This window comes from Purpureocillium takamizusanense, chromosome 3, assembly GCF_022605165.1.
Source record: "Purpureocillium takamizusanense chromosome 3, complete sequence".
Lineage (NCBI taxonomy): Eukaryota > Fungi > Ascomycota > Sordariomycetes > Hypocreales > Ophiocordycipitaceae > Purpureocillium > Purpureocillium takamizusanense.
In genome coordinates, this window is record NC_063070.1 from 698,290 (window position 1) to 724,023 (window position 25,734).

General features: G+C 60.0%; 9 protein-coding genes across 9 annotated transcripts; 5 read left to right on the plus strand and 4 right to left on the minus strand.

Moving 5' to 3' along the window:
- Window positions 1–627: 627 nt before the first annotated feature.
- On the minus strand, window positions 628–1,868 carry JDV02_003736 (uncharacterized protein). The gene has a single exon (XM_047984900.1). It carries the CDS (start codon window positions 1,801–1,803, stop codon window positions 787–789), a length of 1,017 nt encoding a protein of 338 aa, XP_047840875.1. The 5' UTR covers window positions 1,804–1,868; the 3' UTR covers window positions 628–786.
- Window positions 1,869–2,384: 516 nt separating this feature from the next.
- JDV02_003737 (uncharacterized protein) lies at window positions 2,385–2,722 on the plus strand (the record flags this gene model as incomplete). Its single annotated transcript, XM_047984901.1, has 2 exons — window positions 2,385–2,481; window positions 2,544–2,722. 2 exons carry the CDS (start codon window positions 2,385–2,387, stop codon window positions 2,720–2,722), a joined length of 276 nt encoding a protein of 91 aa, XP_047840876.1.
- Window positions 2,723–3,689: 967 nt separating this feature from the next.
- IFM1 (translation initiation factor IF-2) lies at window positions 3,690–5,749 on the plus strand (the record flags this gene model as incomplete). The annotated part of the gene is made up of 2 exons (XM_047984902.1): window positions 3,690–5,496; window positions 5,598–5,749. 2 exons carry the CDS (start codon window positions 3,690–3,692, stop codon window positions 5,747–5,749), a joined length of 1,959 nt encoding a protein of 652 aa, XP_047840877.1.
- On the minus strand, window positions 5,739–7,515 carry TSR3 (ribosome biogenesis protein tsr3). The gene has a single exon (XM_047984903.1). It carries the CDS (start codon window positions 7,380–7,382, stop codon window positions 6,012–6,014), a length of 1,371 nt encoding a protein of 456 aa, XP_047840878.1. The 5' UTR covers window positions 7,383–7,515; the 3' UTR covers window positions 5,739–6,011.
- A 349-nt stretch (window positions 7,516–7,864) lies between these two features.
- On the plus strand, window positions 7,865–10,907 carry GGA2 (ARF-binding protein). The gene is made up of 4 exons (XM_047984904.1): window positions 7,865–8,793; window positions 8,849–9,530; window positions 9,589–10,049; window positions 10,111–10,907. Exons 1-4 carry the CDS (start codon window positions 8,251–8,253, stop codon window positions 10,315–10,317), a joined length of 1,893 nt encoding a protein of 630 aa, XP_047840879.1. The 5' UTR covers window positions 7,865–8,250; the 3' UTR covers window positions 10,318–10,907.
- HPC2 (HIR complex subunit) lies at window positions 10,907–15,109 on the minus strand. The gene is made up of 2 exons (XM_047984905.1): window positions 12,183–15,109; window positions 10,907–12,128 (listed from the first exon to the last, which is right to left on the minus strand). Exons 1-2 carry the CDS (start codon window positions 13,871–13,873, stop codon window positions 11,852–11,854), a joined length of 1,968 nt encoding a protein of 655 aa, XP_047840880.1. The 5' UTR covers window positions 13,874–15,109; the 3' UTR covers window positions 10,907–11,851.
- Window positions 15,110–17,946: 2,837 nt separating this feature from the next.
- JDV02_003742 (uncharacterized protein) lies at window positions 17,947–19,589 on the plus strand. Its single transcript, XM_047984906.1, has one exon. It carries the CDS (start codon window positions 17,990–17,992, stop codon window positions 19,226–19,228), a length of 1,239 nt encoding a protein of 412 aa, XP_047840881.1. The 5' UTR covers window positions 17,947–17,989; the 3' UTR covers window positions 19,229–19,589.
- Window positions 19,590–20,291: 702 nt separating this feature from the next.
- Window positions 20,292–23,477, plus strand: JDV02_003743 (uncharacterized protein). The gene is made up of 2 exons (XM_047984907.1): window positions 20,292–21,481; window positions 21,549–23,477. The coding sequence occupies exons 1-2, from the start codon at window positions 20,894–20,896 to the stop codon at window positions 23,022–23,024; spliced, it is 2,064 nt and encodes a 687-aa protein (XP_047840882.1). The 5' UTR covers window positions 20,292–20,893; the 3' UTR covers window positions 23,025–23,477.
- Window positions 23,476–25,568, minus strand: JDV02_003744 (uncharacterized protein). Its single transcript, XM_047984908.1, has 4 exons — window positions 25,454–25,568; window positions 24,775–25,365; window positions 24,435–24,715; window positions 23,476–24,379 (listed from the first exon to the last, which is right to left on the minus strand). The coding sequence occupies exons 2-4, from the start codon at window positions 24,844–24,846 to the stop codon at window positions 23,668–23,670; spliced, it is 1,065 nt and encodes a 354-aa protein (XP_047840883.1). The 5' UTR covers window positions 24,847–25,365; window positions 25,454–25,568; the 3' UTR covers window positions 23,476–23,667.
- Between the last annotated feature and the right edge of the window lie 166 nt (window positions 25,569–25,734).

Consider the following 25,734-nt stretch of genomic DNA (forward strand, 5'->3'; position numbering starts at 1 on the left):
TGATGGCTTTTTGGTGCGCCTTTCATGCATGAATCCAGTGTTCAATGCGTCGGTACCGCCAAACACTGCAGTCCCGACGATGGGCAACGTTGAGCCCTTCGCTCGGCGGACCGGGTGGTCCTGGCGGCGATGCAAAGGATCGCAACAAGATGCCAAAAGCCTGACGACACCCACTACGATAGCGCGTGTGTCACGCCCATCGCGGCATCCGCCGACGTTGACGCACGTGCCTGGTAGAAACCACCTTGGCAAGAAGCAAGGTGTACTTACTGTACGGAGTAGGTGCCTGGAGAAAGGAATTCGTTGACCGCATCTGGGCGTGCAAGCCGGCGCCTGGGGAGCTGCAGGGTGGTCGCGTGGCCACACAGACGGCGCGTGCCACCAGCTCATTCAAGTGTCTCTGCAGACCACCAGCACGCCGACTGCCTGGGCTGTCATTGGCAGTCAACGACAGAGTGAGTGGGCAAAAGGGCATCGTGACCCGTGAGCCTCCCGGGAACCGTAGCGGACAGCGGGACAACCTTGGCCGTCACCATCGCACCATGACTAAGCGGCGTTCAACAGCAGCAAATGCAAGCATAATAAAGCGAGGTGATGGCGCTCAATGCGAGAAGATGATTTGTCAAGGTGTGATTTCAATGTGACGTGTATCGCTATGCGATGCGTTGCGTCGTGAGCCGAAGCACAACGCATCCATCTATCTATCCCCTTTCGGGCCTCAAATCGTACATCTCTCTCTATATTCGACAGGATACAGCCGCGACCTCCATCTGTTGTCTGGCCCTTCTAACCCCCGACTGACTCCTTCCAGAGCTCGTCAAAGTTAATGTTTTCCTTCTCAAACATGTTGCGAATCTTCTTGGCCGCCTCCTCCTGCTTCTCCGGGCCGAAGCCGCCGGGCTGCGTGGCCTCAAACTGCACAATCTCCACCCAGCGGTAGAACAGGTCCTCCTTGCCCAGGCCCGTGAGCGCGTCCCTGAAGGCAAAGACCTGGCGCCTCTTGTCGTCTTCTTCGACGGCGGAGCCCGCCTTGAGGTCGTAGCACAGCCATCCGTAGTCCTTGTGGTGCACCAGGACCACGTTCTTGAAGGCCTCGAGGGCGATGGCCTTGGTGTCGACGAGCTGGTGTGCGTAGACCATGGCCTCCCAATCGAGGTCCCATTGGCTGTTCATGAGCAGGTAGCCCGTCTTCTGCTCCTGCAGCAGCGGCGACGTGGCCTGCTGGATGTACGCCGTCAGGATTTTGCGCGAGTCGGCGTCCTTGAAGATGTCGCGTAGCAGGCGGTCCCAGTCGCGGCTACGGCGTACGTAAATCTCCTGGTCGCGGAAGCCCACGGTGCGCCGCCAGAGCACCGGGTTGCCGTGACGCTGGCCGGCGGTGAACTCAACAGGCCAGGGCCAGACGAAGACAAAGAGCATAAAGTCAATGAACATGGTGACGCCGCGCCTCGCAATCTCCCACGCTAGCTGACCCCAGGTCGATTGCGAGGCCGGGAACGTGGCGTCGCTCTGGTAGCCAAAGGCCGAGACGACGAGCTGCCAGTACCAGGGGAGGATGGCGTACATGCGCCACGCGAAGAGCAGTGAGACGCAGAGATTCATGGCCACCGGGACGAGGAAGATCTTGCGCTTGAAGGCCGCCGGCCTGGAGTCGATGTGCGTCACGTAGACATGCTTCTCGTTGAGAGCGCTGGCGAAGGACTCGAGGACCTCGGGCGGCCGCTTGAAGGGCACGGGTGGCGATCCATTTGACGAGGAAGAGCTCACGGGTTTTGACCTGACGTTTCGTTTTGTGGGAGCCATGGCCGCGAGGTTCGTCCTGACGGGTGGTGGTGGTGGTGGTTGTCGCGAGATGTCATGGGTTGAGGGATGAATTTTGGTTCATCAGGGCCCCCTGTGCGGGTGGAAGCTCCGGGCGACCCGACAAAATACCTACAGAGGGGCTGTCGGGCATGCAGTGGGAGCCGGCACGAAGAACTGAGCACAACGCCTTGCGCGTTTTGACTCAATATCTGTGCAAGCGCAAGAAGAAGATCATACTATTATGGTCTTATCTAGCAACACAGCATGCCTGCAACCTTGTCGTTTTGGTTGAGAGTGACTATGCGTATCTACATCTAGACTGCGGCGCTGTGCTCGATTTTATTGTCTGCCAGCACCCGACCCTGTGTCCCAGTGGACTAGGATGGAGCGGGCCGCCCGGGCCTGATGCCCGCCGTCTCGGTGGTCCGTTCAGTGCCTGAGATGCCCGTGCCACAGGCCGAAGCTCCTGGCCCCACTCCCGCTGACCAACAGCCCGCCTCAGCGACCAGCATAGCGGAGACGACCACCTTAGTCTCCAGAAAAAAAAAGCCCCCACACGTCGTTGACTTGCACTGCTGCCGATGCCCTTCACGCAGAGCATCGCGCAATGTCGACAGAGACTTCTTGGAAGCCTTTGCGACACGATTCGCGGTGATGTTGAAGGCCCGTGTACTACAGGTACGTGCCTCGAAAAGTGCATGTCACCGTCAGGAGCGCCATTCGCTAACAAATCGGCTCAGCAGGCACGCGGCCGGACATTCGTCTGCGCGTCATGTCGGCAACAGCTCTCAGCGTCGATACGGCAAACGACACATCGCGAGGCGGCGGCATTCGCGGCTCGACCACGGCCCAGCCGTTTGCCACAGCTAGAATCTCTCTCTCCGCGACACTTCTCGACGACCACGTTGCGCCGCGATGATGCCCAAGGCGATGGAACCCCGAAACCAGGGGCCTTCCCCGGGGCGTTGGGAGGCAAACCCGCAGGCTCTTTCGGCTCTTTCGCTAACCGGACCTCGTCCATCGATGGTCTTCTGCCCCACGAGAGGCAAGCGCGACAACGCACCGCGACGTCAGGAGACACGTCCGGTGAGAGCCCCTCGGGGACGCCGAGTGCGAGGCCGCAAACCGCGCAATCCGGACGGGGAGGGAGCTGGCGTGGGCTGGATGAGGCTCAGGCAAAGAAATCTCGCTCTGTGCTTGCAGATGTCTTCAACGCTAGCCGCGAGCCCCTACCTCCGTCGACCACCAAGTCTAGATCCGCAGCACCATGGACCGCAGACAGCGCCCAACCCTCAGCTACCTCCGCGACGCCAGTCGGCGACTCGCCTGCCAGCGACGATCTCTCCTCCAGCCTCAAAGCCGCCGTACAAGAGGCACCGAATTCGGGCACGGGTCAAAAACATAAAGCCTGGGGGGCATTCAGCAACCGCAAAGCCCAGACGCCGGCACAGGGGCAGTCGCACGGGAACGATTCTACGGTATGGAGTGAGATTACTCGGTCTAGACGGTCCATAGCCGTACCGCGTCACAGATCGCGGGCGGGCGCCACCGGGCAATCAGGTGAACAGCCAACGCCAGCAGACACCGCGGCAGATCAAGATTTTTGGGGTGAACTGGAGTCTCGCGTTGCCAGTTTCAAGGATAAGCGGAGTGCCGCCGTTGCAGAAGAGACGACGAAGCGCTCCAATGGCAGGGCAACTACAACGGCACGGGATGTCACCGACCCCAAGCTGAGCCATGGGAACGCGCCGGTAAAGGCGGCCAGTCATCAAGCCCCGGCACGGCGACGGCCAGAAAAGGAGCGTCGCAAATCGAGGTTTGAATTGGGGGACGAGAGTCAGGCAGGGGCCCGAGAGTCCAAGAAACCAAAGAGGGCGCGACGTGATATGCGCAAGGACGATGACGACGACTGGGACGACGAGGCCATTGATCGCTGGGAGCGGAGAAAGCAGCGCCGAGCTGAGAGGGAGCCTTTCAAGCAAGATCGCCGGGAAGAAGAGCCGGCAACACCCGGGCCCATCTTTCTGCCCGAGTACATCAGTTTTAACCAACTGGCTCGGGCCATGGAACTGTGGTCTAACAGATTCATGAAGGACATGGAGGACATGGGATTCGAGAACGTTACGTCGGATACCATCATGACGGGCGAGACGGCGGCCCTGATTGCCATGGAGTACGGCTTCGAGCCGACCGTAGATACCGGCTCCCAACGAGACCTGCGGCCGCGGCCGCCTCCAGAAGACGTCGCAGCACTACCCGGCCGTCCTCCGGTCGTGACCATCATGGGCCACGTTGACCACGGCAAGACGACGCTGCTGGACTGGTTGAGGAAGTCCTCCATTGCGGCGCAGGAGCACGGCGGAATCACGCAGCACATCGGCGCATTCGTCGTCAAGATGTCATCAGGCAAGGCCATCACCTTCTTGGACACGCCTGGCCATGCGGCATTCCTCTCCATGCGGCAGCGCGGGGCCAGTGTCACCGACATTGTCGTGCTGGTGGTCGCTGCCGACGACAGCGTCATGCCGCAGACGCTGGAGGCCCTGAAGCACGCCACTGCCGCCAAGGTCCCCATTATCGTTGCCATCAATAAAGTTGACAAGGAGGATGCTCGCGTCGACCAGGTCAAGGCGGATCTTGCCCGCCACGGCGTCCAGATTGAAGATTTCGGAGGCGACGTGCAGGTCGTGTGTGTCAGCGGCAAGACCGGTCAGGGCATGAACGACCTTGAGGAGAATATCATCACGCTGTCCGAGGTCCTCGATGTGCGCGCCGAGACTGATGGGATGGCGGAGGGCTGGATTCTGGAGTCAAGCGTCAAGAAGGATGGTAGGACGGCGACTGTCCTCGTCAAGCGAGGCACTCTGAGGCTGGGCGATCTCATTGTGGCCGGCAAGACTTGGGCTAAGATCCGCCTGCTGCGGAACGAGGCCGGGGCCGAGCTGTCGGAGGCGCCTCCCGGGACGCCAGTCGAGATTCTTGGGTGGCGCGAACTCCCCGTTGCCGGGGAGCAAGTGCTCCAGGCGCCGGATGAGGGGAAGGCCAAAACAGCGGTCGAGTATCGTCTGGAGATGGCAGAGCGCCTAGAGAGCTCCAAACAGCTCGCCGAACAGGAGCAGCGGCAGCGCGACAAGGCGGCTGCCGAGGCGGCCAAGGAAGCTTCCGCGAACGCAGACGGCGCGGCGGCGGATGAACAGACCGAGCCCAAAGAGCCGGGAATCCTGTACCAAAACTTTACCGTCAAGGCCGACGTGGCGGGCTCGGTCGAGGCAGTGTGCGGCAGCGTCCTCGAGCTCGGTAACAATGAGGTGCGCCCCAAGATCCTCCGGTCGTCGGCCGGCCAGATCTCCGAATACGACATCGACCACGCGGCCGCGTCCAACAGCGTCATTGTTAACTTCAACGTGCCGATCCTCCCGCACATCAAGCAGCGCGCCGAGGAGGCCAAGGTCCAGATCCTGAACCGCACGGTCATCTACCACATCGTCGACGACATCAAGGCAACGCTCTCGAACCTGCTGCCGGATACGGTCACGTATCGCGTCAGCGGCGAGGCGAGCATTATACAGATCTTCTCCATCAACACGAAGAAGCGGACCTTTAGGAACATTGCCGGTTGCAAAGTACGAAACGGCGCCATCAAGAAGTCGTCGCGCGTCAAGGTGCTTCGCAAAGGCGAGGTTGTATTTGACGGTGCGTCCCCCCCCCTTTTCTTCTTTCAATGTCAGGCGCGCTCCAAGGCGCAGCGAGTCAGAGCTTTGTGCGCTAATCCTTCTATGTTCACACATCCGCAGGTCTGATTGACACGCTCAGGCACGTCCAAAAGGACGTCATGGAGATGGGCAAGGGCACCGAGTGCGGCATTGGTGTCGAGGGCTTTGACGACTTCCAGGTCGACGACCAGATCCAGACGTACGAGGAAGTCCGGGAGAAGCGGACACTGTAAGAGACGGGTAGAGGACATAGATGCTGTACACTATGAACATCATGTATCATACACGCACAAGACTTGAGCGGAGCGCTTGCAGGGTCGCCGCAGGGGCGGGATAGACTGGGTCATGTACAACAGTATCAACACCACTTAGGAGCGTGGGCTACGGGAACGTTCCCTTCAGCCCGTGGTGAGAGTGTGAAATTGTACGAGGCTGACCGCCGTGGAGCGGCTAGCGGCTGCATGTTCGCGTTGTTGGCATTTTGTGGGTGCGCTGCTACCACCTGTTCGGCGCAGACACCACGTTGGACGAGTACGTCCTGCTGGTGGTGGTCGCCTGCCTCCGCTCCTTTTCCAGCTTGGCCAGCCCAATTTTGTCCGTCACGGGCGTAGCCTCGATGATGTGGTCAAACTCGTCGTCATCATCGTCGTCGCCACCATCGTCGTCATGGCCATCCCCGCCGCCGAGGCCGCTCCCGTCGCTGTGATCGCTGTTGTCCGAGTCGGGCCGGATCTCGAGGTCGGCCTTGTACTGGTGCCGCTGCTGGGGGCGCGGTATCGTCGCCGGCTTCCTGTCGCGGCCATCGCCCGCCTCGGGGTCACGGAGCTCGTCGCGGTCGGGGTTGGGGTTGGAAAAAGTCTTGGAGGCGAGGACCTTGCGGCGGATCTCGGCCATGGCGGCTTCATCGTCGCTGTCGTCGGAGATGTCGAAGGGGTCCCTAGGCCTTTGGCTCTCCTCGTTCTGCGCGGCTGGAGCCTCTCCCGGTTTTGGATCGAGAGGCCGCTTGCCTAGGTATATGCCGTCTACGCTGGCGTTGGAGCGGGCATCCTGGTCGTCATCGCCTTCTTCATCATCATCATCATCATCATCATCGTCATCATCCTCGCCGTCGTCAGATGATGACAGCTGCGGCATGTGGTTGGTATTCCCGCTCGTCCACATGTCGTCACCGGCGCCCTGCTCCCTGCTCTCGGTGTACTCCTTCTCCAGGCGTTCCATCCACTCCGCCTCCGTCTTTTTGACCTCGGCGGCGTCGGCGCAGGCGGCGTAGCGCCTCAGGACGCTGGCGTTAATGTCGAGGAAGGACCTGCCGTAGGAGAAGGGCGCGAGGATCTGCTCGGCCCAGTCCGTATGGCCGCAGATGCAGAAGGCAGCGGCGAGGGCTTCGACGCAGTTGAGGCGCCAGGGCTTGCCGTAGTTGACCGTGTTGGCGGCGACGAGGTAGGGCAGCAGGCGCTCGCACTTGCCGCCGACCTTGCTCCACTGGATCTCGCCGGTGCGGGCCCACGAGCACTCGACGACGGCGGCGCCGTACTGGTCCATGAGGTCGCGGTCGGCGGGCGAGACGACCTGCTTGCCGTTGGGCGTGATGATGACGCCGTTGTGGCGCTGGCCCAGGTGCAGGTCGCGCATGAGGCCCAGCTTCATGAGCTTCTTGCCGGAGCAGCGCTTGGGGTCGCAGTGGCCGAGATCCCAGCAGGCGGCCTTGAAGACCGGTTGGGAGGAGGAGGAGGAGGAGGAGGCATGGTTGTCGTTGTCGTCGTCGTGTTGGTGTTGATGTTGGCGGGGAGGCCCTCTGCTGGCACCGCCGCCGCGATATCCGGACTTCTTGCCACGCCCGGCAAAGTCTTTTTTGTGCCGGACCATGTCTTGCGCCTGTGATCTGAGCTGAGTGGAACAGGCTGCCCGTTTCTGCTTTTAAATGAGGAGGTAGACGGAAAGCGTGTGCAACGGCGCGGCGGATGGTCGTGACTGTCGTGAGAGTGGTGGTGGTTGATGGTTGCAGTCGCAAATTTATTTCCATCCATCCGATGTTGCCTCCCCTCCATCAGTGGCGGGGTCCATCAAATCACTTCCGCTGCCCTGACGTCGCCGCTTACAGCAGCAACAGCCCGGCCGCGCCACAGGTGTCTCCAGCACTCTGCCGGGCGTGTGGCAGCTGTGTCTGCCTGCCCGCACTCCACCTAGGGAGGCGGTTCAGCGCGCTGGCCTGCTGGAAGCAGCCGTGGCGTCGAAAAATCCCCAACCCCACCCCACCCCACTCGGCTGCCTCCACCCAACTAGTTGCTGCTGGTGTTGCTGTTGCTGCTGCTGCTGCTCCTCACTTCCCTTTGGTTCTTCTGGTTCGTCAAGCCATCCGTCTGCCTGACAGGTTGTTGATCTGACTTGGCTGAGGTGTCCCTCTCCTGGCCGCCATCCATCACCCCAAACGACCACCCCCCAAACCTCCATCAGCATCGCGCTGAGCTCGTCCATTGCCCCCGTCACATTCTTCCACGGTCCTTTCTCTACCGGCTCCAGCTCCTGCGGGCGACCATGAGGGTCTCCTAGCTCGTGACGTTTCCCCGCTGACCACCTGTTCCTCTGCCGCCGCCCCATCCCGAACCTCCCTCCTCGATAGCCCCTTCATCGGGCCCCCAACGCCCGCCCTCAGTCCCTACTTTATATCCCTATACCTGCCTCGAGTCATCGCGCCGCCGCCGCCCAGACCAAGCCGCCTTCGTCCTGACCCGCCATGGAGGCCGCATCTGCTCGCGCGGCTGCCCGCGACCGCTGGACCGAGTTTGGCCGCGCGCCTTCGCAGCTCCAGCGCTACATCTCGAGCGCGTGCAGCCCCGACAACTACGAGCCCAATCTCGCCCTTAATCTTGAGATATGCGACCTGATAAACAGCAAGAAGGGGAGCGCCCCGCGCGAGGCTGCCACCGCCATTGTCGGCTACATCAACCATCGGAACCCCAACGTGGCTCTCCTCGCCCTCCATCTACTCGACAATTGCGTCAAAAACTGCGGATATCCTTTCCACCTACAGATCAGCACCAAAGAGTTCCTCAATGAGCTCGTCCGCAGGTTTCCCGAGCGGCCTCCGATCCGGGCCACTCGCGTCCAGGCAAAGATCCTCGAGGCCATCGAGGAATGGCGCGTCACCATTTGCGACACGAGCCGCTACAAAGAGGACTTGGGCTTTATTCGCGACATGCACCGACTACTGAGCTACAAGGGCTACATGTTCCCCGAGGTTCGGCGTGAAGATGCCGCTGTGCTGAATCCTAGTGATGTGAGATGGTGTTCCTGCGGCCCGCGGGGTTGATGTTGCGCTGACACTCCAACAGAACCTCAAGTCCGCCGAGGAGATGGAAGAGGAGGAGAAGGAGGCCCACTCAGCCAAGCTCCAGGAGCTCATCCGGCGCGGCGCCCCGGAAGACCTTCGCGAAGCCAACCGCCTCATGAAGATCATGGCCGGCTACGACACCCGATCCAAAACGGATTACCGCGCCAAGGCTGCCGAGGAAATTGGGAAGATCCAGGCCAAGGCCCGGTTACTCGAGGAGCGCCTCGAGGCCTTCAAGCCGGGCGACAAGATGACTGACGGCGACGTATTCAGCGAGCTCGCCTCGGCACTGCAGAGCGCGCACCCCAAGATCCAAAAGATGTGTGAGGAGGAGTCGGAGGACCACGAGGCTGTGGCGAAGCTATTCGAAATCAACGACAGCATACACCGCACCGTTGAGCGATACAAGCTGATGAAGAAGGGAGACATGGAAGGTGCCGCCAAGGTAGCAGCTGGGGGTCCTGCGCCGTCGCAAACCGCCTCCGTAGGTGCCGCGGCCAACGAGCTGTCGCTGATAGATTTCGATGCCGAAGCCGCGGGAACCAATGGAAGCAATGGCGCCTCGCAAAGCACATCTCAAGCCGGTGGACTGGAGAACGACCTTTTGGGCCTCGACATTGGCGGCGAGTCCAGCACGTACGGGCAGGGCGGAACTATTGCCCTCGGATTTGGCGCCAACCAAAGTGAGCTGTCCTCAACCTTTGATGCCCTTCAGATCATCCGCTGACGCTAGACGTTCAGATATCCCAGGCCCGGCCCTGCTCTCCTCCATGACTGAAGACAGCAGCGCAAAGGGCAACCTGACCAACCAGACACCGCCATTCTCGCAGTTCGCCTCCTTCTCGACCCCTCTTGCCTCTCAGTCAACGACGCCGCAGCCTGCTGCTCAGCAGCAACCGAAGCCGCCGGCGCCCGTACCGGCCATGGACCCGTTTGCTTCACTCGCCGCCTCCAACACGCCGCCGCCGCCGAAACCAACCGTGTCAAACGATGACGACGAATGGAACTTTACGTCGTCATTGCCACCTGAGGCCCCGTTGAAGCCGAGAGAGCACAAGTCTGTCGTTAGCGACAGCAACCTTAAGACAGAATTCTTGGCCAAGCGAGCTGGAGCCAGCAACTCCATCAACATTCTCTTTGCCTTCACGAATAACACGGCTCAACCCATCTCTGAGCTGCACTTCCAACTAGCCGTCACGAAGGTGAGTCCCCGATTCTTCCACACGCCATGCTTGCCCCGTTTGACTAACGCATGACTCGCAGGGATACGAGCTGCAGCTCAAGCCCCAATCCGGTCGGGAGCTCGCACCCAAGCAGAGCCGCGGCGTCACGCAGGAGGTGGACGTGTGGCACTCGGGCAATCGCGCGCAAAAGGTCGAGTCAGTGAAGCTCAGATGGCGCGCTGCGTACAAGGTCGGCGCCGAGCAGAAGAGCGAGATGGGCGAAATTCCCGAGTTTAGCATCGCATGAGGAAAGAGGTGAATGAAAGATGGCCAACGTACTTTCTACTTGCGGGTGTGAGCATGACTGGGTGTGCCTATGTCGGGGCATATTTGCGTGTGTGAGACAGGAGGCGAGGGAAAGCCATCCAATTTATGTCTTGTGGGAGTTGCCTTTGAAGCGACGATTACAGAGCAGTCGATTGAGTCTTCTTTTTTCCTTTCTCACGAGGCGTTGACGAAACGATGGGTGCAAGCAAGGCGGCCGGCCCGATAGAGAGGAAGGATGGATGGATGGGATGGCCGTCTTCTCGCCTCAGTTTCTTCTCCGCTCCCCCTCCCCTTCCCCAATACTGGCTCGCAGGCTACTAGCCGGGCGGGACGAAGCGGCATATGTGCTTCCCATGTAGAGACGCATTGCATTTGTCTTTTTTTTTTTTTTTTGGTGTATGGCTTGGGAGGGGGGAAAACGTGGTTGTAGGTAGAGAAAGAGACAAGCAGACAGGCAGCCAATGATGATGGTGTTGATGCGGGGATCGGGACGTTGGAAGTCAAACCGAGTAACACGGCTACTTGGACGGCATTTTGACGTTCTCGGTGAGACAGAAGGAGGAATTGGACCAACACTTGGTTTCGTTCAGAGGCATCATTTTTCTGCGGGTTCGCTACGTGAGGGGAACCTTGACTCGTACACGTTGTTCATCGCGGCCCCCCCGAATTACGCATGTATACGCTTCAGGCGTTCACAACGGCAGTCTATAGCCAGCCCGGCCCCCGTTCTCCCTTCTTTCACCGCCCAGTCGGCCGCCCAACCCGGGGTGGCCCGAATGCCAAAAACAAGAAAAACAATGGCGTCCTGAGCAAGTCGGGCCCGCGCTTCCTTTGCCCACCTTGCGCGCCCGCCTGCTTCCGACAGCAGCAACAACAACTCGCGACGACTTCTAGTACCCGAGGATATCTTTGCACCGTTCTGACCCAAGCACAAACCGTCCCCGCCCCTTCCGTTCCGCGTGTCCTTCCCGAATCATTCGCCCGACGAACCGTTTCTCCCAGTCCTGTACACCATGCCAGGAACAAAACAATAAGACCCATGCGAGGGAACAAGGAACAAGAAAATAGGGAAGAAAAAAAATAACAACCAAACGCCATGATTGGAAACACCCACCCTGCCGCATCTGAGCAGTCGTTGTGTGCACACGCCCAGACAGCAGAGAGCCAAGTCCCCATGGCTATGTGAGACCTTCGCTGTGCTTATTTCTCAACAGAGGAAAGCACCAAAGATGGTCGGGACTCTTGATGTTAGGGCCATCCCGCTTGGACCGTGTGAAACCTAACAAAGGCCATGCCATGCGTATGCTTCGGCCTGTGACCGTGGTGAAAAGTGCATGATAAGATCAACATAGAACATAATAGCCCCGTGGGACAGCCTAAAAAACACTGGCTGAGGCACGGGAACCGTGGCGGTTGCGCTTCATTGGTGGGCTCGCGATATTGCTCCTCCCCCATGCTGCGACAACAGGACGCAGGTCCTGAAGTTCGGGATAGAGAGGGCGGTGCGTGTCTTCCTAAGCACCAAGTTCGCTGACTGTGAAGGACGGAGTTGTCGGCTGCAACACGTAACCGTTGGTAGGGGTCTTCGACAGCTGCGCCATGGTCTCACGCTCCGCCTTCTCCTTCTCACGCTGGAGCTTCTCGGATTTGGTGATTCGTGGTTTTCGAGTAATGGAGCCGCCGCGAGAACCAGGGCCACCCCCGCGGCCAGTGCCGCCGCCTCTCGTTGAGCCTCCTCGGCTACCACGACCGCCGCGGCTACCGCGACCACGCTTAGGAGGTCCGTCGTGTCTTTTGCGCATGTTAGTGTAAGAGTACACGCCCCAGGATTGAAACAATACATACCCTGCCGGAGGCTTTTCTACCTCAGGGACCAAGGGGCCCGAGTAGACGAAGAAGCCATCCCTGCTCGCAGCAGCCTGGGCCTCCCAGAGGAGCTCCGAGTCGTCCACAAAATCGTCGTCGACGTCATACTGGTCCTCCTTGAAATTTCGCTTCTTCTTAGGTTTCGCCTGCGCATCAGGTCCACTCGTGCCGCCATTTTCCGGGTTGCTAGCCTCTCCATCAGAAAGATCAACCGACATCTCGTCACCCGATTCACGCCCCGACTCGGCCTTCTCCAGCGACGCGGCGGCGGCGGCGATGCGCGCCTTTCGATCTCGGTTGGCAGCAAGTCGAGGATGCAGGGCGTCCCAACCGTAGCGGTCCTCGGCCATACGCATGAAATTGACGTACTTGTTCGTCTCACCAGTCTTAATGGGGATATGAAGCACGATACTTGGGGCCTCGAATTCCTCGCCAGGCTTGGCCTTGCCAAAATCGAGTATCGACCGTCCCTCGCTATCTTGCGCCAAATCGTCCAAGTTGTCCGTCTTCGGGGTCGAGACTCCCGTTTGGGTCTTGTCAGCTTTGCGCACTGGGCCATTGGAAATGGTAGTGAAGTTGGCTTGGTTCACAACGGGGCGGGAGACAGGCGCCGGTCGAGCCGGGGCATCTCGCTTCGTCTCGGACGGCCCCTGGCGCGAAGCAGGGGTGGGTGTCGACGTAGGCCTATACGAGGGCGAGGGAGGCATCGATCCGGACTCGTGGCCGTGCAGTCGGGACTGCGCCGCACTCGACTGGAAGCCCTGATGCGACTGACTAGGCGAGGTCATGGCTGGAGCTTGAGGCTCCAGCATGCTCGCGATAGAGGGTGACCGGTGGGCAAGTTGGGTGGGTCCACGCGGAGAGCCTGAGGCAGACGGGTGCGTGTTCGTGTTATGCGAAGTGATTGTCTCGCGCACCGGATCGTAGTTGCCACGAATGGGGTCATAGCTGAGGCCGCTGCTACGGACGGGGACGGTGCTGGTGGTCGCTGTATTGGCAGGCGGGTCGGCATTAAGGATGCTCTGCATCGAACTGGGATAACCCTCGCGCTTGGGCATCTTGGGGGAATAGCGATGTTCAGTAGATTGTTGCTGATGCTGACCATGATGCTGAGACGAGGCATGTATTGTGGTGCCTGACGTGGGCGGGGAGACGGCGACGAGCCGAGACGAGTCGCCATCGGTGTCGACATCCGAAGTAGGAGCCGTCTTGCGCTTGCGCTGGACTGGCGGGGCGTTGGGATCTCGAGGCTTCCGGGGCTTGCGAACTTTGGGCTGGTCGGTGCCATCGCCGGCCGTCTTGGGCTTCACGACGGAGCCCGGCTTGCGTCCAGGCTTCTTCCGCGGGACGCCGGCGGCCGTGAGCTGAACCCACTGACCGTCGATGAGCTCGTAGCGTTTCGGGGCCGGCTGTCGGCCGCTGGTGGTGCTGCTGGAGCCCGAGGGCTGCTGGTACTGTTGGAAGGTAATTTGGCGCTGGGCAGGCGGTTGCGCCGACGACGACGACGCTGACTGGCGCGAGTCGTCGCCAACGACAATCTCTCCACGCTCCATGTTGAGCGCTGATTTGGAACGCGGCGGGGAGCCGGGTTCGGATAGGGAGCCTGAAGGAGGCGACGAAAGATCCCCAGCTGACGATTCGTATCGTGACGTGTCGCCAGCATCAGCCATGTTTGGCTGGCCCCGAAGCTAGCTCAACCCTCTCTCCCTCCGTCTTCGCAGTGAGAAGACGACGAGGGGACTCTCTGGTGGAGGGTGTCGGCGGGCAGACGCTTTGGTGTCGTTGTGTTGGGGCTCGGTTCGTTGCGCACGCGTGCTGTGCAGGTGCAGGTGCAGGGAGGCTCCACGTTTGTTTCGAATGTTACTCGTACGTCGTGTCCGGCACCATGCAATGATGGTTTGTGGTGCGGCCAATGGGAGACCACGGGCAATTTCCTGCGGCCAAACGACTATTGAAAGGGTCTGCACGGCCAAAGATGAGGGGGTAGAGTGATTGCCGCGTCGCGATAGTAAGTGAATCAAGCCTCGGTGTCCGTCTGGTATCGGATGGCGGAGGCAAAGGCGAGCGTGCGTGGCCGAGGAGAGGGTTGAAGAGACGACGGGCGGATTGACTGCAATGGCAATTACTCGGCTGCGGTTGCTGTAGGTGACCGTGTGGCGTGCTGTACTTGTTCTGCTGTAGGTACTACAGGTACCTCAACTGCTGTGCTGGTGCAGCGCGGTGCCGCGCAGTGCTGTAGGTACGGGGTACAGCGGGTTCGCGGCTCTTCCAAAGGGGCGCGGGGCGTGTGGTGGGCGCTGCAGCGTGCGGCTTGGTTTCGTTGGAGATCAAATGGGACCTGGAAATGGATTATTGCCGCGCAGAGGCGGGACGTGGGAATTGCTGGCCGTATCGGGGTTGGCGCGCAAGTGTGTGACGTGAGTGGCCAGAAGGGGCCAGCGTGTGGGGCCGGTGTCAGCTCGTCGCGAATAGCCTCACGAACTACTCTGTCGCTGCGGGAGAGCCGTCGGGCGACGTTCGCCGCAGCGGTCGCGTCGCTTGCACGGGGTGCGAAGGCTCGTCGCGTGGCGCTGCAGCTGATCTGGAGGCAGCGGCGGGTGCAGCGGCAACGGGCGCACAAGATGAATGTGCTTTGGCGATGCCGCAGGGGCCGCGACAATGTGAAATCGATGCAGCAAGTCGTGGCCGCGGGCGGATTTGGGCGTGATGGTTGTTGCAAGAAGGTGAAGAGGAGAGGGTTTTGGGAGGCGGGTGGGAGGAGAAGGGGGACCGACCGACGAGGATGGATGGGGCGGGAATTTGTGACTCTGGGGGATGGGGATGGCTACAGCTCTTGGGCAAGACGGACAACAACATTTCTTCTTCTCTCTGCAAAGGGGAAATGGGAAGGGAAAAAACGGGGCACGCAGGCAAGCAAGCCCGAGCCCAAGGGCACCAGCGCGGCAAAGCAAGGCAAGGCAAGGCAAGGCAAGGCGAGGCGAGGCCAGCCAGGCAAGGCGACTCAAGACGAAGGGGGGCAAAGGAAGGGCCTGGCTTGGATCAGGCGGCATGCAACAGACGGACCGGACGAGACGAGAGAGACCGACCGCCAGACAAACGAGCGAGTCAAAGGGAACGGGGGGGCACGGATGACCTCGAAAGCAGCACCAGTAGCGAGAAGGGGGGAGGGCGGCGGACACCCGAAAAGACGGGGGGGATCAGAATGGGGGCACAGGAGGGGTCATGAATCAAAGCGACCGCGCCCTCGCCTTTCACGGGGGCGGCGACCGGCATAAGCCAAAACTCCAAAGAAAGGGGACATGGATATATCGACAAGCAGGTAATGGAAGGCAGGCAAGGTATCAGCGACTCGAATTGGTACACGGGGATTGGGGGAGAGGGAGGGGGGGCGCACCGCTGCCCCCCCCTCCCCCTTCCAGTGGGGTTTCGGTGGTGAATTATTACCTTCAGTCGTAGTCCGTAGGGAGTACTTCGTACATCATCACCTTCAAGATCAGGTTGCCTCGTCTCTTCGAGCAGTCATATCATGCCTTGTACCACTGCAGCTTTCATGCCGAACAGCACGTCGCCGCGGGTCACAGGGTGCATTTACAGGGGGTGCGTGTACTGTATCTTGCCGCTGCTCCAGTACGTCGGCGCTCGCGGTCGTGGGGTCTTGGTCACGTTGGCCAGTGCTACCTACCTGCACTGCAGGTAAGCTCAGTGCAGGTAATAAGCTGCGCTGCACAAAGCGACAGGCAACAAACGGCGTACCTACCTGCTATGCAAGATGGAGTGATGGATGCGAAAAAAGCTCGAGCCAGGCACCGCCCTCCCACGGGCCCAAAACGCCCACCCCTCCAACCTAACACCCCAACCCGTCACCCACACCCACCCACACCCGCCTGCACGCGGGCGCGGCGCGGTCTTTCACACACACACGCGCGCAATCACACACACACACCCGGTACCCGCACCGCACATGCCGCCGCAGAGGCTGCGCGGGTGTGTCTCTGGCTGGCCCGCCCACCAACCAGAGCCTCCGCTTTTGCCTTGAGCCCTATCGAACAAGGGGGTTGGCCACCTGCGCTCCAGCGGGTCCCGCCCGGAATCCCTGTCTGTCTCTTTTTTTGGGGTCCCCAGTCACCGCGTCCATCAAGCCATTTGCAAAGGTCACCACCACCACCATGTGACGCACAGTGCTCTTTGGAACAAGGCATCCATACACACATATAAAGATCCTAGTACTGTAGGTAGAGAGCTACTGCATTACAGTTACAGTTGGATGGCAAAGCTGGTCGCTCGCACGGCAGCTTTTGATAGCACACATGCAAATCCTTTGGTAACTTATACAATGCACTACCTATGTATCTTAGGTTACAGGTTGGTACTGTCGCTCTACTATCAACCAAGATATACCTGAGTTGGCAGTCCGGTAAGCCTGATTTCTCGTCGGCGCCGAGACAAGACTGTCACGTGAAGAGTATACATAGTAACTTAGTACTTCTCTACCGCAGGGTGCTTGCAGCATGCAGAGCCCGCCCGTTGCTGTTCGCCCGGCTGCGCGATCCATTCCCCTGCGCCGGGCGCTGTGTGCGCGTGCGCGCGACCGCCCTCAGCATCCATGGCGCTCCCCTCGCATGCGAGTCGTTATCGTTCTCTCGGTAGCACAGCGTTCTGCCCGCGGTGCGATTCACGAGCCCTGTGCCCGCGGATGCAGCCACCGCATGAACCGCCGGATCTGAGACGCAACCCGTGCATCCACGGACGAATGCAATCCTGCTCAGGTACCGACCGACCGACCGACGTAGGGCCTGCGGCACCTGCAAACTTTTGCGGCCGCCCGACATGCTCCCAAATAAAATCAGTCGTGATTTCCGCCGTCTATGCTTGATTCATTAGCCAATTCTTCGCAAGTCCCCCCCTTTCCGTGCTGCCGCAATTCGCTCGTGTCCCGTTCTCGGCAATACGTACCTTGATGCGCCGCAGACGAGTGGCAGCCGGGGCCCCGGCCGGGGCTTTTCTGGAAGCAAGGTGAAGACTCAGATCGGCGCTAATGCAGGTGTGGCGGTGCACACCATCCATCAACCCTCAACCCCTCCCGCCCCATCGCAACCTTGCTTGTATTGAAAACGCTCGCTGCGGCATTGCGGTCGCGCCCGTAAAATTTCCGGCCTTCCGAACCGTGTATTGCCCTCCATCTGTGCAACTGAGAACTACAAGAAAGACAGTGCGCACGCAGTATTCCGATCGGGATGGCAAGCTGCGACCCCCCTCTTCTCCTGGGTGGCTTGTCAGCATTGGGTCGGTGCTTGATTGCACTATTGATAGCAGGTACATGGGACGAACCGGCGAACCGCCCAGCCCGAGGTACCTTCTGGGCAGTGGGTGTAGATATACTGTAAGCGCCGATCGATGGCTCCCGACAACCGACCGCCGCATCACTATGCACCACCGCTTGTCCTTGCGCATGTATCTGTCGTCGCGCTCTGCATCAGTTTTAAGCCTCGCTCAATAGAAGTAATTACGTATTGTCATGATGTTTGACCCCTCCCATATCTTAGAAACAAAACGACTCACCATGTCTCCGTCTCACGTGGGCTCCGGCTCCTGCCGCCAGTCCCAGCTGAGCATCGTCGCCACTAAATAGAGTGGGGCCGCCAGCCCGACAGCTCGCCGCCGCCGCCACCCCGCCCACGGGCAGAATGAAACGCTCGTCTTTGTCAGCCGTCGTCACTGCAGACTTCCCAACCTCAACCTTGCCCGACCGCCAACGCCCCCTCCAGGCTCGTCAACAAGCTTGCAGCATGGATCCGACGCTTCTCATCGGCGACATCATTGAACGTGACTCCGAGTCGAGGAAACCAGTCGAGTTCCCGGCTCCCAAGCCATCGCCCACCGGCTTCCCGCAGCACAGGCGACGATGGAAGCCGTCAACGTCCAAACCGCCAAAAGCCGGCGCCCAGCCCGCCGATGAGCGCAGCCCGGGACCCGGCCCTAGCGCCGTCCCTCACGGGGCCTCGGACCAGACTTTGACTCAGAAGCAAGCGTTCGAGGAGGCAGAACGGAGGCGGATCGATCAGGAAAACCAGCAGAGGCTTTCGAGCATGTCGCCCCAGGAAATCGCCCAAGCCCAGGAGGACATCATAACCGGCCTTAATCCTGCACTCATCCAGCGCCTTCTACAGCGCGCCAATATCGACGACCAGAATGCCTCATCACCTTTTGATCCTGTTCCTCCCCAACCGCAACGAGCTCTGTCACCACCTTCGAAAATCCAGATCGAAACTCCGTCGAAACCTGCGGCGACGTCAGCTCCTCCCGAGACAACGTTCACAAGCTCGTCGGCGCGCTCATCCAAGAAGATTGCGCCAGATTACGACGAGGATCAGGCGCCGGCGCAAATACCATCTGACTTGTTTCCCATCACCGATCAGCCTAGCTCGACACACTTTCCGGTTCCCAACGTACCCGATCTCGATCCGTCCGATCCCAATTTCTTACAAACTCTTCACGAGAAATACTTTCCGAGCCTTCCCTCGGACCCGAGCAAGCTGGCGTGGATGGCGCCGGTACCAACTAAAGACAGTCAGGCAGACAAGGAGTCGCCGTACTACCCGCATCCCGAGATCGGCGTATCTGCGTTGAGGTTTGACTTCAGAGGACGATTTTTGTCGCCCCGAGTCAGCCGGTCAATACCGTCTACAAAAGGCCTGCATCACCATGGTGAGGCTCCAGAGGCAGCCGGGTACACGATCGCGGAATTGGCCCGCCTAGCGAGAAGCGCAGTCCCGGCCCAGCGGTGCATGGCCTATCACACCTTGGGCAGGATACTATACCGGCTCGGGAGGGGCGAATGGGGCAAGACAGAAGATGACCCCATTGCAACGGGGGTCTGGGTCGCGGTCAAGAAGGGTCGCGTATTGGAGAGCTTAATGGAGGCGGCGTCGGGCGAAGGGGGCCACCGTGGTAGCCGAGCATATGCAACGGAGGCATTATGGTTGTTTGAAAAGGGGGGTTGGAAAGAGACGCACAAGGGACGGTGAGCCACTGCATCAAAGACCAGTCGAGCCGTGTCTGGGGCCGAGCCCACGGGTGGCTCGAGGCTCTCAATTCTGGAGAAGAGCCTTGAGAGGCAGCCAGTAAAGTACTAAAATATCTGTGCTGGTGACACATACAACCGAGCAGCTGATCTAACAGCTAATGCGTCTTGTTATATTCGGGCGAAGCAAAGGCTAAACGGTCTTTGTCCATCCATGGTGGACCAGCAGGGTCCTTGGGCTGAGAAGCTAGGCAACCAGCCGGTCGGGCGCAACGGGGCACATATATTTTGCACTCCTGGACTTGTCGCGGTAGCCGCCATGTGCCTAGATGGACGCGCGATCTGCACCAGCCTCTCTCAGCTCGGGAAGTGACATGAAGGGTCGAGATGCCGACGCGCAGCAGTCGCTTGTATTGGCGGCATCCATCCAAGTTGCTACTACCTTCCGGGGTTGGATTGCCGCCCGAGCGCGCATCGGTGGGCGCCAAGATGCACACGTACGAAGTACATACTCTGCAGGTGCATGCCAGAGTCGGTTCCAACAAGGCAAGGGGTGACGAAGCTTGCCTCGACTCCACCGCAAGCCACACCGGCATCAATGAACGAACCTGGTGCTGGAGCCTCCCTCTCTAGGTAGCCCTCGTCGCTGTGGCTAGGTGTTGTCCTGCAGCCACCAAACGGTCGGTCGTCCGTCCATCCATCCGTCTGGGACGGCTGTTGCTGATCGATTTGGCGGACCCGTAGCCAACGAAGCAACCTGGAACGTATATTGGATTGCACAGGAACTCTCTCAGGCGATCGAGGCGCTGGAACTGACTGGAGGCGGGCGGTGAAGGTGGCCCTGAGCCTCCGGTTGTGTCAAGGTACACGCTACGTAGAACGGGCGGGCGTGCAGGCGGCACATGCAACAAGGTACTTTCCAGGTAGCAAGCGAGTTGGGGGGGGAAAAAGGCCAGCGCCCGAAACTGGACTGGGCTGGTATTGGCCTGGCAGAAAAAAAACCATGCACCACCGGGATCCGCCCCGACTTTTCAATCCCTCTGCCGCCCTTCCTCTCCTCCCCTTCCCGTCTCTCTTCTTCATCCCAGCCCGACAACGCACAACGGCATCGCCGCCGAAGCCGCCAATTCCCCCCCTTCCCCCTCCTGGGTGCTCGCCGCCGCTTCCCCTCGCCCCTCTTTGCTCTGCAGCTTGTTCCTCTCCCGCCGCCTTTCTCTTCCCCTTGTTTGCGCGCGCGTGTCGTCAACCGTCGTTGTCTCCACACGTCGCAGCCTGATTCATCGGAAGCCACTGCGTTCAGAGACTGCTCATCACGGTCTCGCAGTCAGCCCAAGAGAAAGAGTTTCGGGGCTCTCGTTTGGCGCCGCATCATCATCTCGCCTCACCCGCGAGAGGCACTCACTCGACGCTCCAGCCCTCGCGCCGAGTGTCACGTCGACAACCGCTCGATACTCAGGGCCGTCCTGTTTGTCCCGTGCGCTCTTCCTCGCTGCACTGCCGCCTCGACGCGTGCCTGTCCGACCGTCGCGCGTGCGGATAGACCGAGACCCGGAGAACACGCGTCCACGACATTACAAGAGCATTGCCATCATCTCCCCTATTCCTTCGAGCCACCCAGGCCAACTGCAACGCAAACCCACCTACCGAGATTCTGTGACTTTGACTAGCCATGGCATCTCCGCTGCAGTTCGCTTACCGGACCCAGAAGACCATTGGCGTCTTCGACGCCGCTCCGGTCTACACACCCCTCGCTGGGTTCACCAAGCCCGAGGGAAACCTGCGGTGCAGCGCGTACTCGCCCTGCGGCCGCTTCTTCGGTTGGGCCTCGCCCGAGTCGGTGACCGTTGTCGACACCTCCACCGGCCATCAGGTCTTGAATCTCCCCATTGTCAACGTCTATGAACTCGGCTTCTCCCCTCTGGGCACATTTGTCATCACCTGGGAGCGGCCCGCCAAGGACGAAGCTGGCGATGCCACCAAGAATCTGAAGGTCTGGCGCACGGTGGAGGAGGGCGTTGCGGCTTCTGACAAGCAGCCAATCGGCCGCTTCGTTCAGAAGCAGCAGGGGGGCTGGAACCTCCAGTACACCGCCGACGAAAGGTACTGCGCCCGCCTCGTCACCAACGAGGTGCAGTTCTACGAGAGCCACGACCTCGTCACCGTCTGGAACAAGCTCCGCGTCGAGGGAGCCGCAAACTTTGCCCTCGCGCCCGGGACCCAGAACCATGCTGTGGCCGTCTTTGTGCCTGAGCGCAAGGTAACGCCTCTCTACGTCCACCAGCGCCCTGTGACGCTACCATCACGATGCTAACAACCCGCCGCAGGGCCAACCGGCTGTTGTGAAGGTTTATAATGTCCCCTTGTTCCAGAATCCCATTTCCCAGAAGACGTTCTTCAAGGGGGACAAGGTTCAGCTTAAATGGAACAAGCGTGGCTCCGGCATCTTGGTGCTGGCCCAGACCGACGTCGACAGGTCTGGCAAAAGCTATTACGGAGAAACGACTCTCTATCTGCTCAGCACCAACGGCGCCTTCGACGCTCGCGTGACGCTCGATAAGGAAGGGCCTATCCACGACGTCTCCTGGTCACCCAACTCTCGCGAGTTTGGCGTCGTGTACGGTTACATGCCGGCCAAGGCGACCATCTTCAACGACCGTGCCGTCGCCAAGCATTCGTTCCCGCTCAGCCCGCGCAACACCATCACCTTCTCGCCCAGCAGCCGCTTTGTTCTTGTCGCCGGCTTCGGTAACTTGGCTGGGCAAATTGACGTGTACGACTTGGAAAAGGACTACCGCAAAGTCTGTACGATTGAGAGTGGCAATCCCAGCGTGTGTGAGTGGAGCCCTGACAGCCGTTATATCATGACCGCGACCACCTCGCCCCGCCTTCGCGTGGACAATGGTGTGAAGCTGTGGCATGTCGGTGGTACCATCATGTACAACGAGGATATGGTCGAGTTGTACAATGTCGTCTGGCGACCCGCCGCCCCTGAGAACGTGGCCGGTGGGGACCCGCTCACGCCTGTGCCCACTCCCCACGAGTCGGCCACGGCATACCTCGGAACGGTCAAGACCCCCAGCAAGCCCGCTGGCGCTTACCGGCCCCCTGGTGCTCGTGGTCTCGCCACGCCTCTGCACTTCAAGCGAGAGGATGAGGGCGGCGCTGCCCACGTCGTGAGCAACGGGACGCAAAATGTCGGTCCCAACGGCTTTGGCCGGCCTCGCCGAACAGTGCCGGGCGCGGAGCCGGTTGAGGGGTCCGCGCAGGGGAGAAGCGTTCCTGGAGCTGAGCCTGTCGATAATGATGGCGCGTCCAAGCGAAACAAGAAGAAGCGAGGCAAGAAGGGCAATCAGGAGGGCAAGCCTGAGGCGGAACCCAACGGCGGTGCTAGCCTCGCCCCTCCTCCTCACGAGCGCGGTCCCGGGTCCGGGGCCGAGGGCCGTAGCCCGGAGCGGCGCGGCGCGGCTAATGGCAACGGGCGCGACCTCCGTAGTCGGTCCAGAAACAACGGCAACCGCAGCCGCAGCAACACACAGCAAGGTCCTCGTGGAAATTCTGGGTTTCAGGCCCAAGGCAACGCGACCCCGCCGCCTGCAGCTCAGGGCGCCAACGCCGCAGGTGCCGACGCCTCGCAAAACCCCAACGCCAAAAAGGTTCGGAGCCTCCAGAAGAAGATTCGCGCCATTGAGGACCTTGAGATGCGCCTCGCGGGCGGCGAGAAGCTGGAGGATACGCAGCTAAAGAAGATTCAGACCAAGTCGACGGTGCTGAAGGAGCTGGAGGTGTTGGAGAGGGAGTGAAGGGACGTGAGGGAGGGAGTGAAGAAGCCCTTACCGTCAATATGTGTTTGCAAGCAACATGGCGGTCATTAGGACTTGGGAGGCCCGGGGCAGCATGCGGTCTCTATATCTTGCTGCATATCACATGAGCAGAGGTCAGGTCGCCATCGCCCCTGGCCATCATTATCACTACTACGACACACCAACATCATGACGGTGCACGCTCCTGTGGCTTCTTGGACATCAAATTGAATCCGAGTGCCGGGACGGAGCGTGGGGGCACATCGTGTAACGAAAAGGACTAAAACCGGCAGCGTCGAGATTGCCGAGCGGTAGAGTTAGGTATAGCGCTCAGCCCCAGGCATGGGCAGAGTTAAAAACCAAAAGATTTGTCTGGTCTATGACAAAAGTTGGTGACGAGGCGCACCCGTTCCCTTGACGGGGCGGCAACACTGAGAATCGAATAACTTGAAGAGATTTGACTGTGCTATCCTGACTTGCGCTCCATTATTTTTCAGATACAACGTCCACGGTCGCCTTGTTCCAAACCCCTAATTACGTTGGCCAGCCTGGACAGTCTCTTCTTCGTAAGGACATTTGTACTTGGGTACACGCCATCATGACAGCTATATGAGCTCTTCGGGACAGACATGTCAGGGCCTCGTCATCGTGATATTGATCTTTCGCGGGGCAAATTCTGCCGTTCATGCTCGCCTTGTAGCTGGGAGCTGCCTCTGGCATCCTCTGGGTCCCTGTCGCCTGCCTCTTGCGAGCGCGCCTTGGAAACATGCGAATTCTGTCCTGACAGCCCGTTTTTGAGGAGATGGCGCTCAAATACGAGGTACTCGCGCCCCTTGCGGAACAATTCGGTGACGGCGAGCCCGAGGAGGACAACAGCCGTCGTCTGCCCAAAGTCCCAGCTGTTCTCGTTGGGCGACTCGCCCTTCAGGTAGCCCTGGTTGGCGGATCGGAGGGCGATAGCCATGTACAGGTGCACGGGGAACTGCAGGAACGCGGTGACGAGGACCCAGCGCCGTCGGCGGGCGTTGAAGACAACGGCGCTGGCCATGGAAACGAGCATCCATATCGCGGTGACGGCAACATACGTCTTATCGGCGACGGGGTGGTGGGCGTCGGCGGCGGTAATGAGCTGCGCATGGTAGCACTGCCCAGGTTCCTTGTCCGGTGCCCAGTCGTCGAGACGGATGCACAGCAGTATCGTCAAAGCGAGGAACATGACGGCAAAGAGGTACGTGCCGCGGTGACGCGTTGACAAGTAGGACTTGAGCGGCCGAGGTTTGCCCTGCTTGGTGCCCATGCCGTCGAGCTTGAAGGCGCAGAATGTCCAACAGACCATGGCTGCCGCGTTAGAGACACTGAAGGCTACTGGTCAGTACACGATTGGAGACATCGGGCGAAGTAGAGGCGCACCCGACAAAGCTAACAACGTCGAACACGAGATGCAAGTGATACACATCAAGGCTGTCACCGTACACAAACGTGTTGATCATATAAGAGATGCCAAGCAGCATCTGAATGTCGTTGCCGACCATGAGAATCTCGGAGACGGCTTTCAGGCGCTTGCGCTCGATTTTATGCTCTATGGTGCCTTCCTGATGGTGCAGGTCGAGGTTTCCCTGCTTGGAGAGGAGGAAAACCCAGCCGGCGAGGAGCAGGGAGAGCAAGGCTTGTCCGACGAAGCCGACAATGATCTACACGGCGGCGTAAGTAAGTCAAGAGTGAGGGGCGCGAATGCTCTCGGTAGACTCACTCCAATGCCGGCAATGTCAGGCATGCTTTCGCCTACGAGCTCACATCCTTGCTTGTGGCCAGACGCCTCCATCTTGGCGACTGCTCTGAACGGAGGTGCGGGAGAGACGAGAGGGTAACGATGACCACTGGCATGGTCGCAGAGCCGAGCACGGCATCGCTCAGTATTATTATTTATCCATGGCGCGCCAGGTCCCGCCTGTGTTTCGCGCGGAATGTCCGCCCAAGGTTTCAGCCCTGCCACTGCCGGGTGCCGTGCAATTGGACGGGAGGGGCCTGGCGGCTGAGTCTCTCTCTAGCAGTGTCAGCAGCGACGGATTTTAGCGCGTGCTAACGTGCGAGCTGATTGTCGATCTCCTTTCCCTGGCGACGTCCCTACGCTTCGTGACAGCGCTTCCTGGCGTGGGATCGTCGTCGGCAGAGGACGTGATTTGGCGGTGGTGCTCGAATGCGACTCCCGAAGTGTGAAGTGAGCAACGGGACGGCCCTGGATGCCTGTAACCTTGTATAACTTGCAAGCGCACAGTGAGCGGGTGAGACTGTGGAACGAGACAGCCACGGAGGCGCAGCGGGTTGGTCACAGGTGACGAAACTGTCTTGCTCAGTACGGAGTAGTAGAGGGAGGAGAAGCTCGCCGCGGGAGGGGCGAGGTTCTTCTGGTGTAGCACAAAGTGACTTACTTCGTACAGTACACAAGGTTGGGAAGGTGGTTGCTGTCGCACCTGCCTTGGGCAGCCATCGGGACCTGGCCTTGGCCACTTCCTTGATCTGGGACGAGTCGAAAATGATTCTGACTCCTTACCTATCATCCCACGTTTTGCAAGGCGTGCATTTGGCTGCTCGCCGTCGCAATCGCTGGCTTCAATCACAAGCCGGGTCCATCCTGCTACGTCTTTTGCGTCCACTGCCGCTGATCGCCGAGAAGAGCAATGCCCGGCAACAGGCGAGTCAGCAGCCAGAC

Coding starts and splice junctions, on each gene's coding strand:
- JDV02_003736 (XM_047984900.1), bottom strand. CDS start 1,803: ATGGCTCCCACAAAACGAAACGTCAGGTCAAAACCCGTGAGCTCTTCC.
- TSR3 (XM_047984903.1), bottom strand. CDS start 7,382: ATGGTCCGGCACAAAAAAGACTTTGCCGGGCGTGGCAAGAAGTCCGGA.
- GGA2 (XM_047984904.1), top strand. CDS start 8,251: ATGGAGGCCGCATCTGCTCGCGCGGCTGCCCGCGACCGCTGGACCGAG. Junction 8,794..8,848: donor CTGTGCTGAATCCTAGTGAT/GTGAGATGGTGT, acceptor ACACTCCAACAG/AACCTCAAGTCCGCCGAGGA. Junction 10,050..10,110: donor TCCAACTAGCCGTCACGAAG/GTGAGTCCCCGA, acceptor CATGACTCGCAG/GGATACGAGCTGCAGCTCAA.
- HPC2 (XM_047984905.1), bottom strand. CDS start 13,873: ATGGCTGATGCTGGCGACACGTCACGATACGAATCGTCAGCTGGGGAT. Junction 12,129..12,182: donor GTAGAAAAGCCTCCGGCAGG/GTATGTATTGTT, acceptor CATGCGCAAAAG/ACACGACGGACCTCCTAAGC.
- JDV02_003742 (XM_047984906.1), top strand. CDS start 17,990: ATGGATCCGACGCTTCTCATCGGCGACATCATTGAACGTGACTCCGAG.
- JDV02_003743 (XM_047984907.1), top strand. CDS start 20,894: ATGGCATCTCCGCTGCAGTTCGCTTACCGGACCCAGAAGACCATTGGC. Junction 21,482..21,548: donor TCTTTGTGCCTGAGCGCAAG/GTAACGCCTCTC, acceptor AACCCGCCGCAG/GGCCAACCGGCTGTTGTGAA.
- JDV02_003744 (XM_047984908.1), bottom strand. CDS start 24,846: ATGGAGGCGTCTGGCCACAAGCAAGGATGTGAGCTCGTAGGCGAAAGC. Junction 24,716..24,774: donor CTGACATTGCCGGCATTGGA/GTGAGTCTACCG, acceptor GCCGCCGTGTAG/ATCATTGTCGGCTTCGTCGG. Junction 24,380..24,434: donor GACGTTGTTAGCTTTGTCGG/GTGCGCCTCTAC, acceptor AGTAGCCTTCAG/TGTCTCTAACGCGGCAGCCA.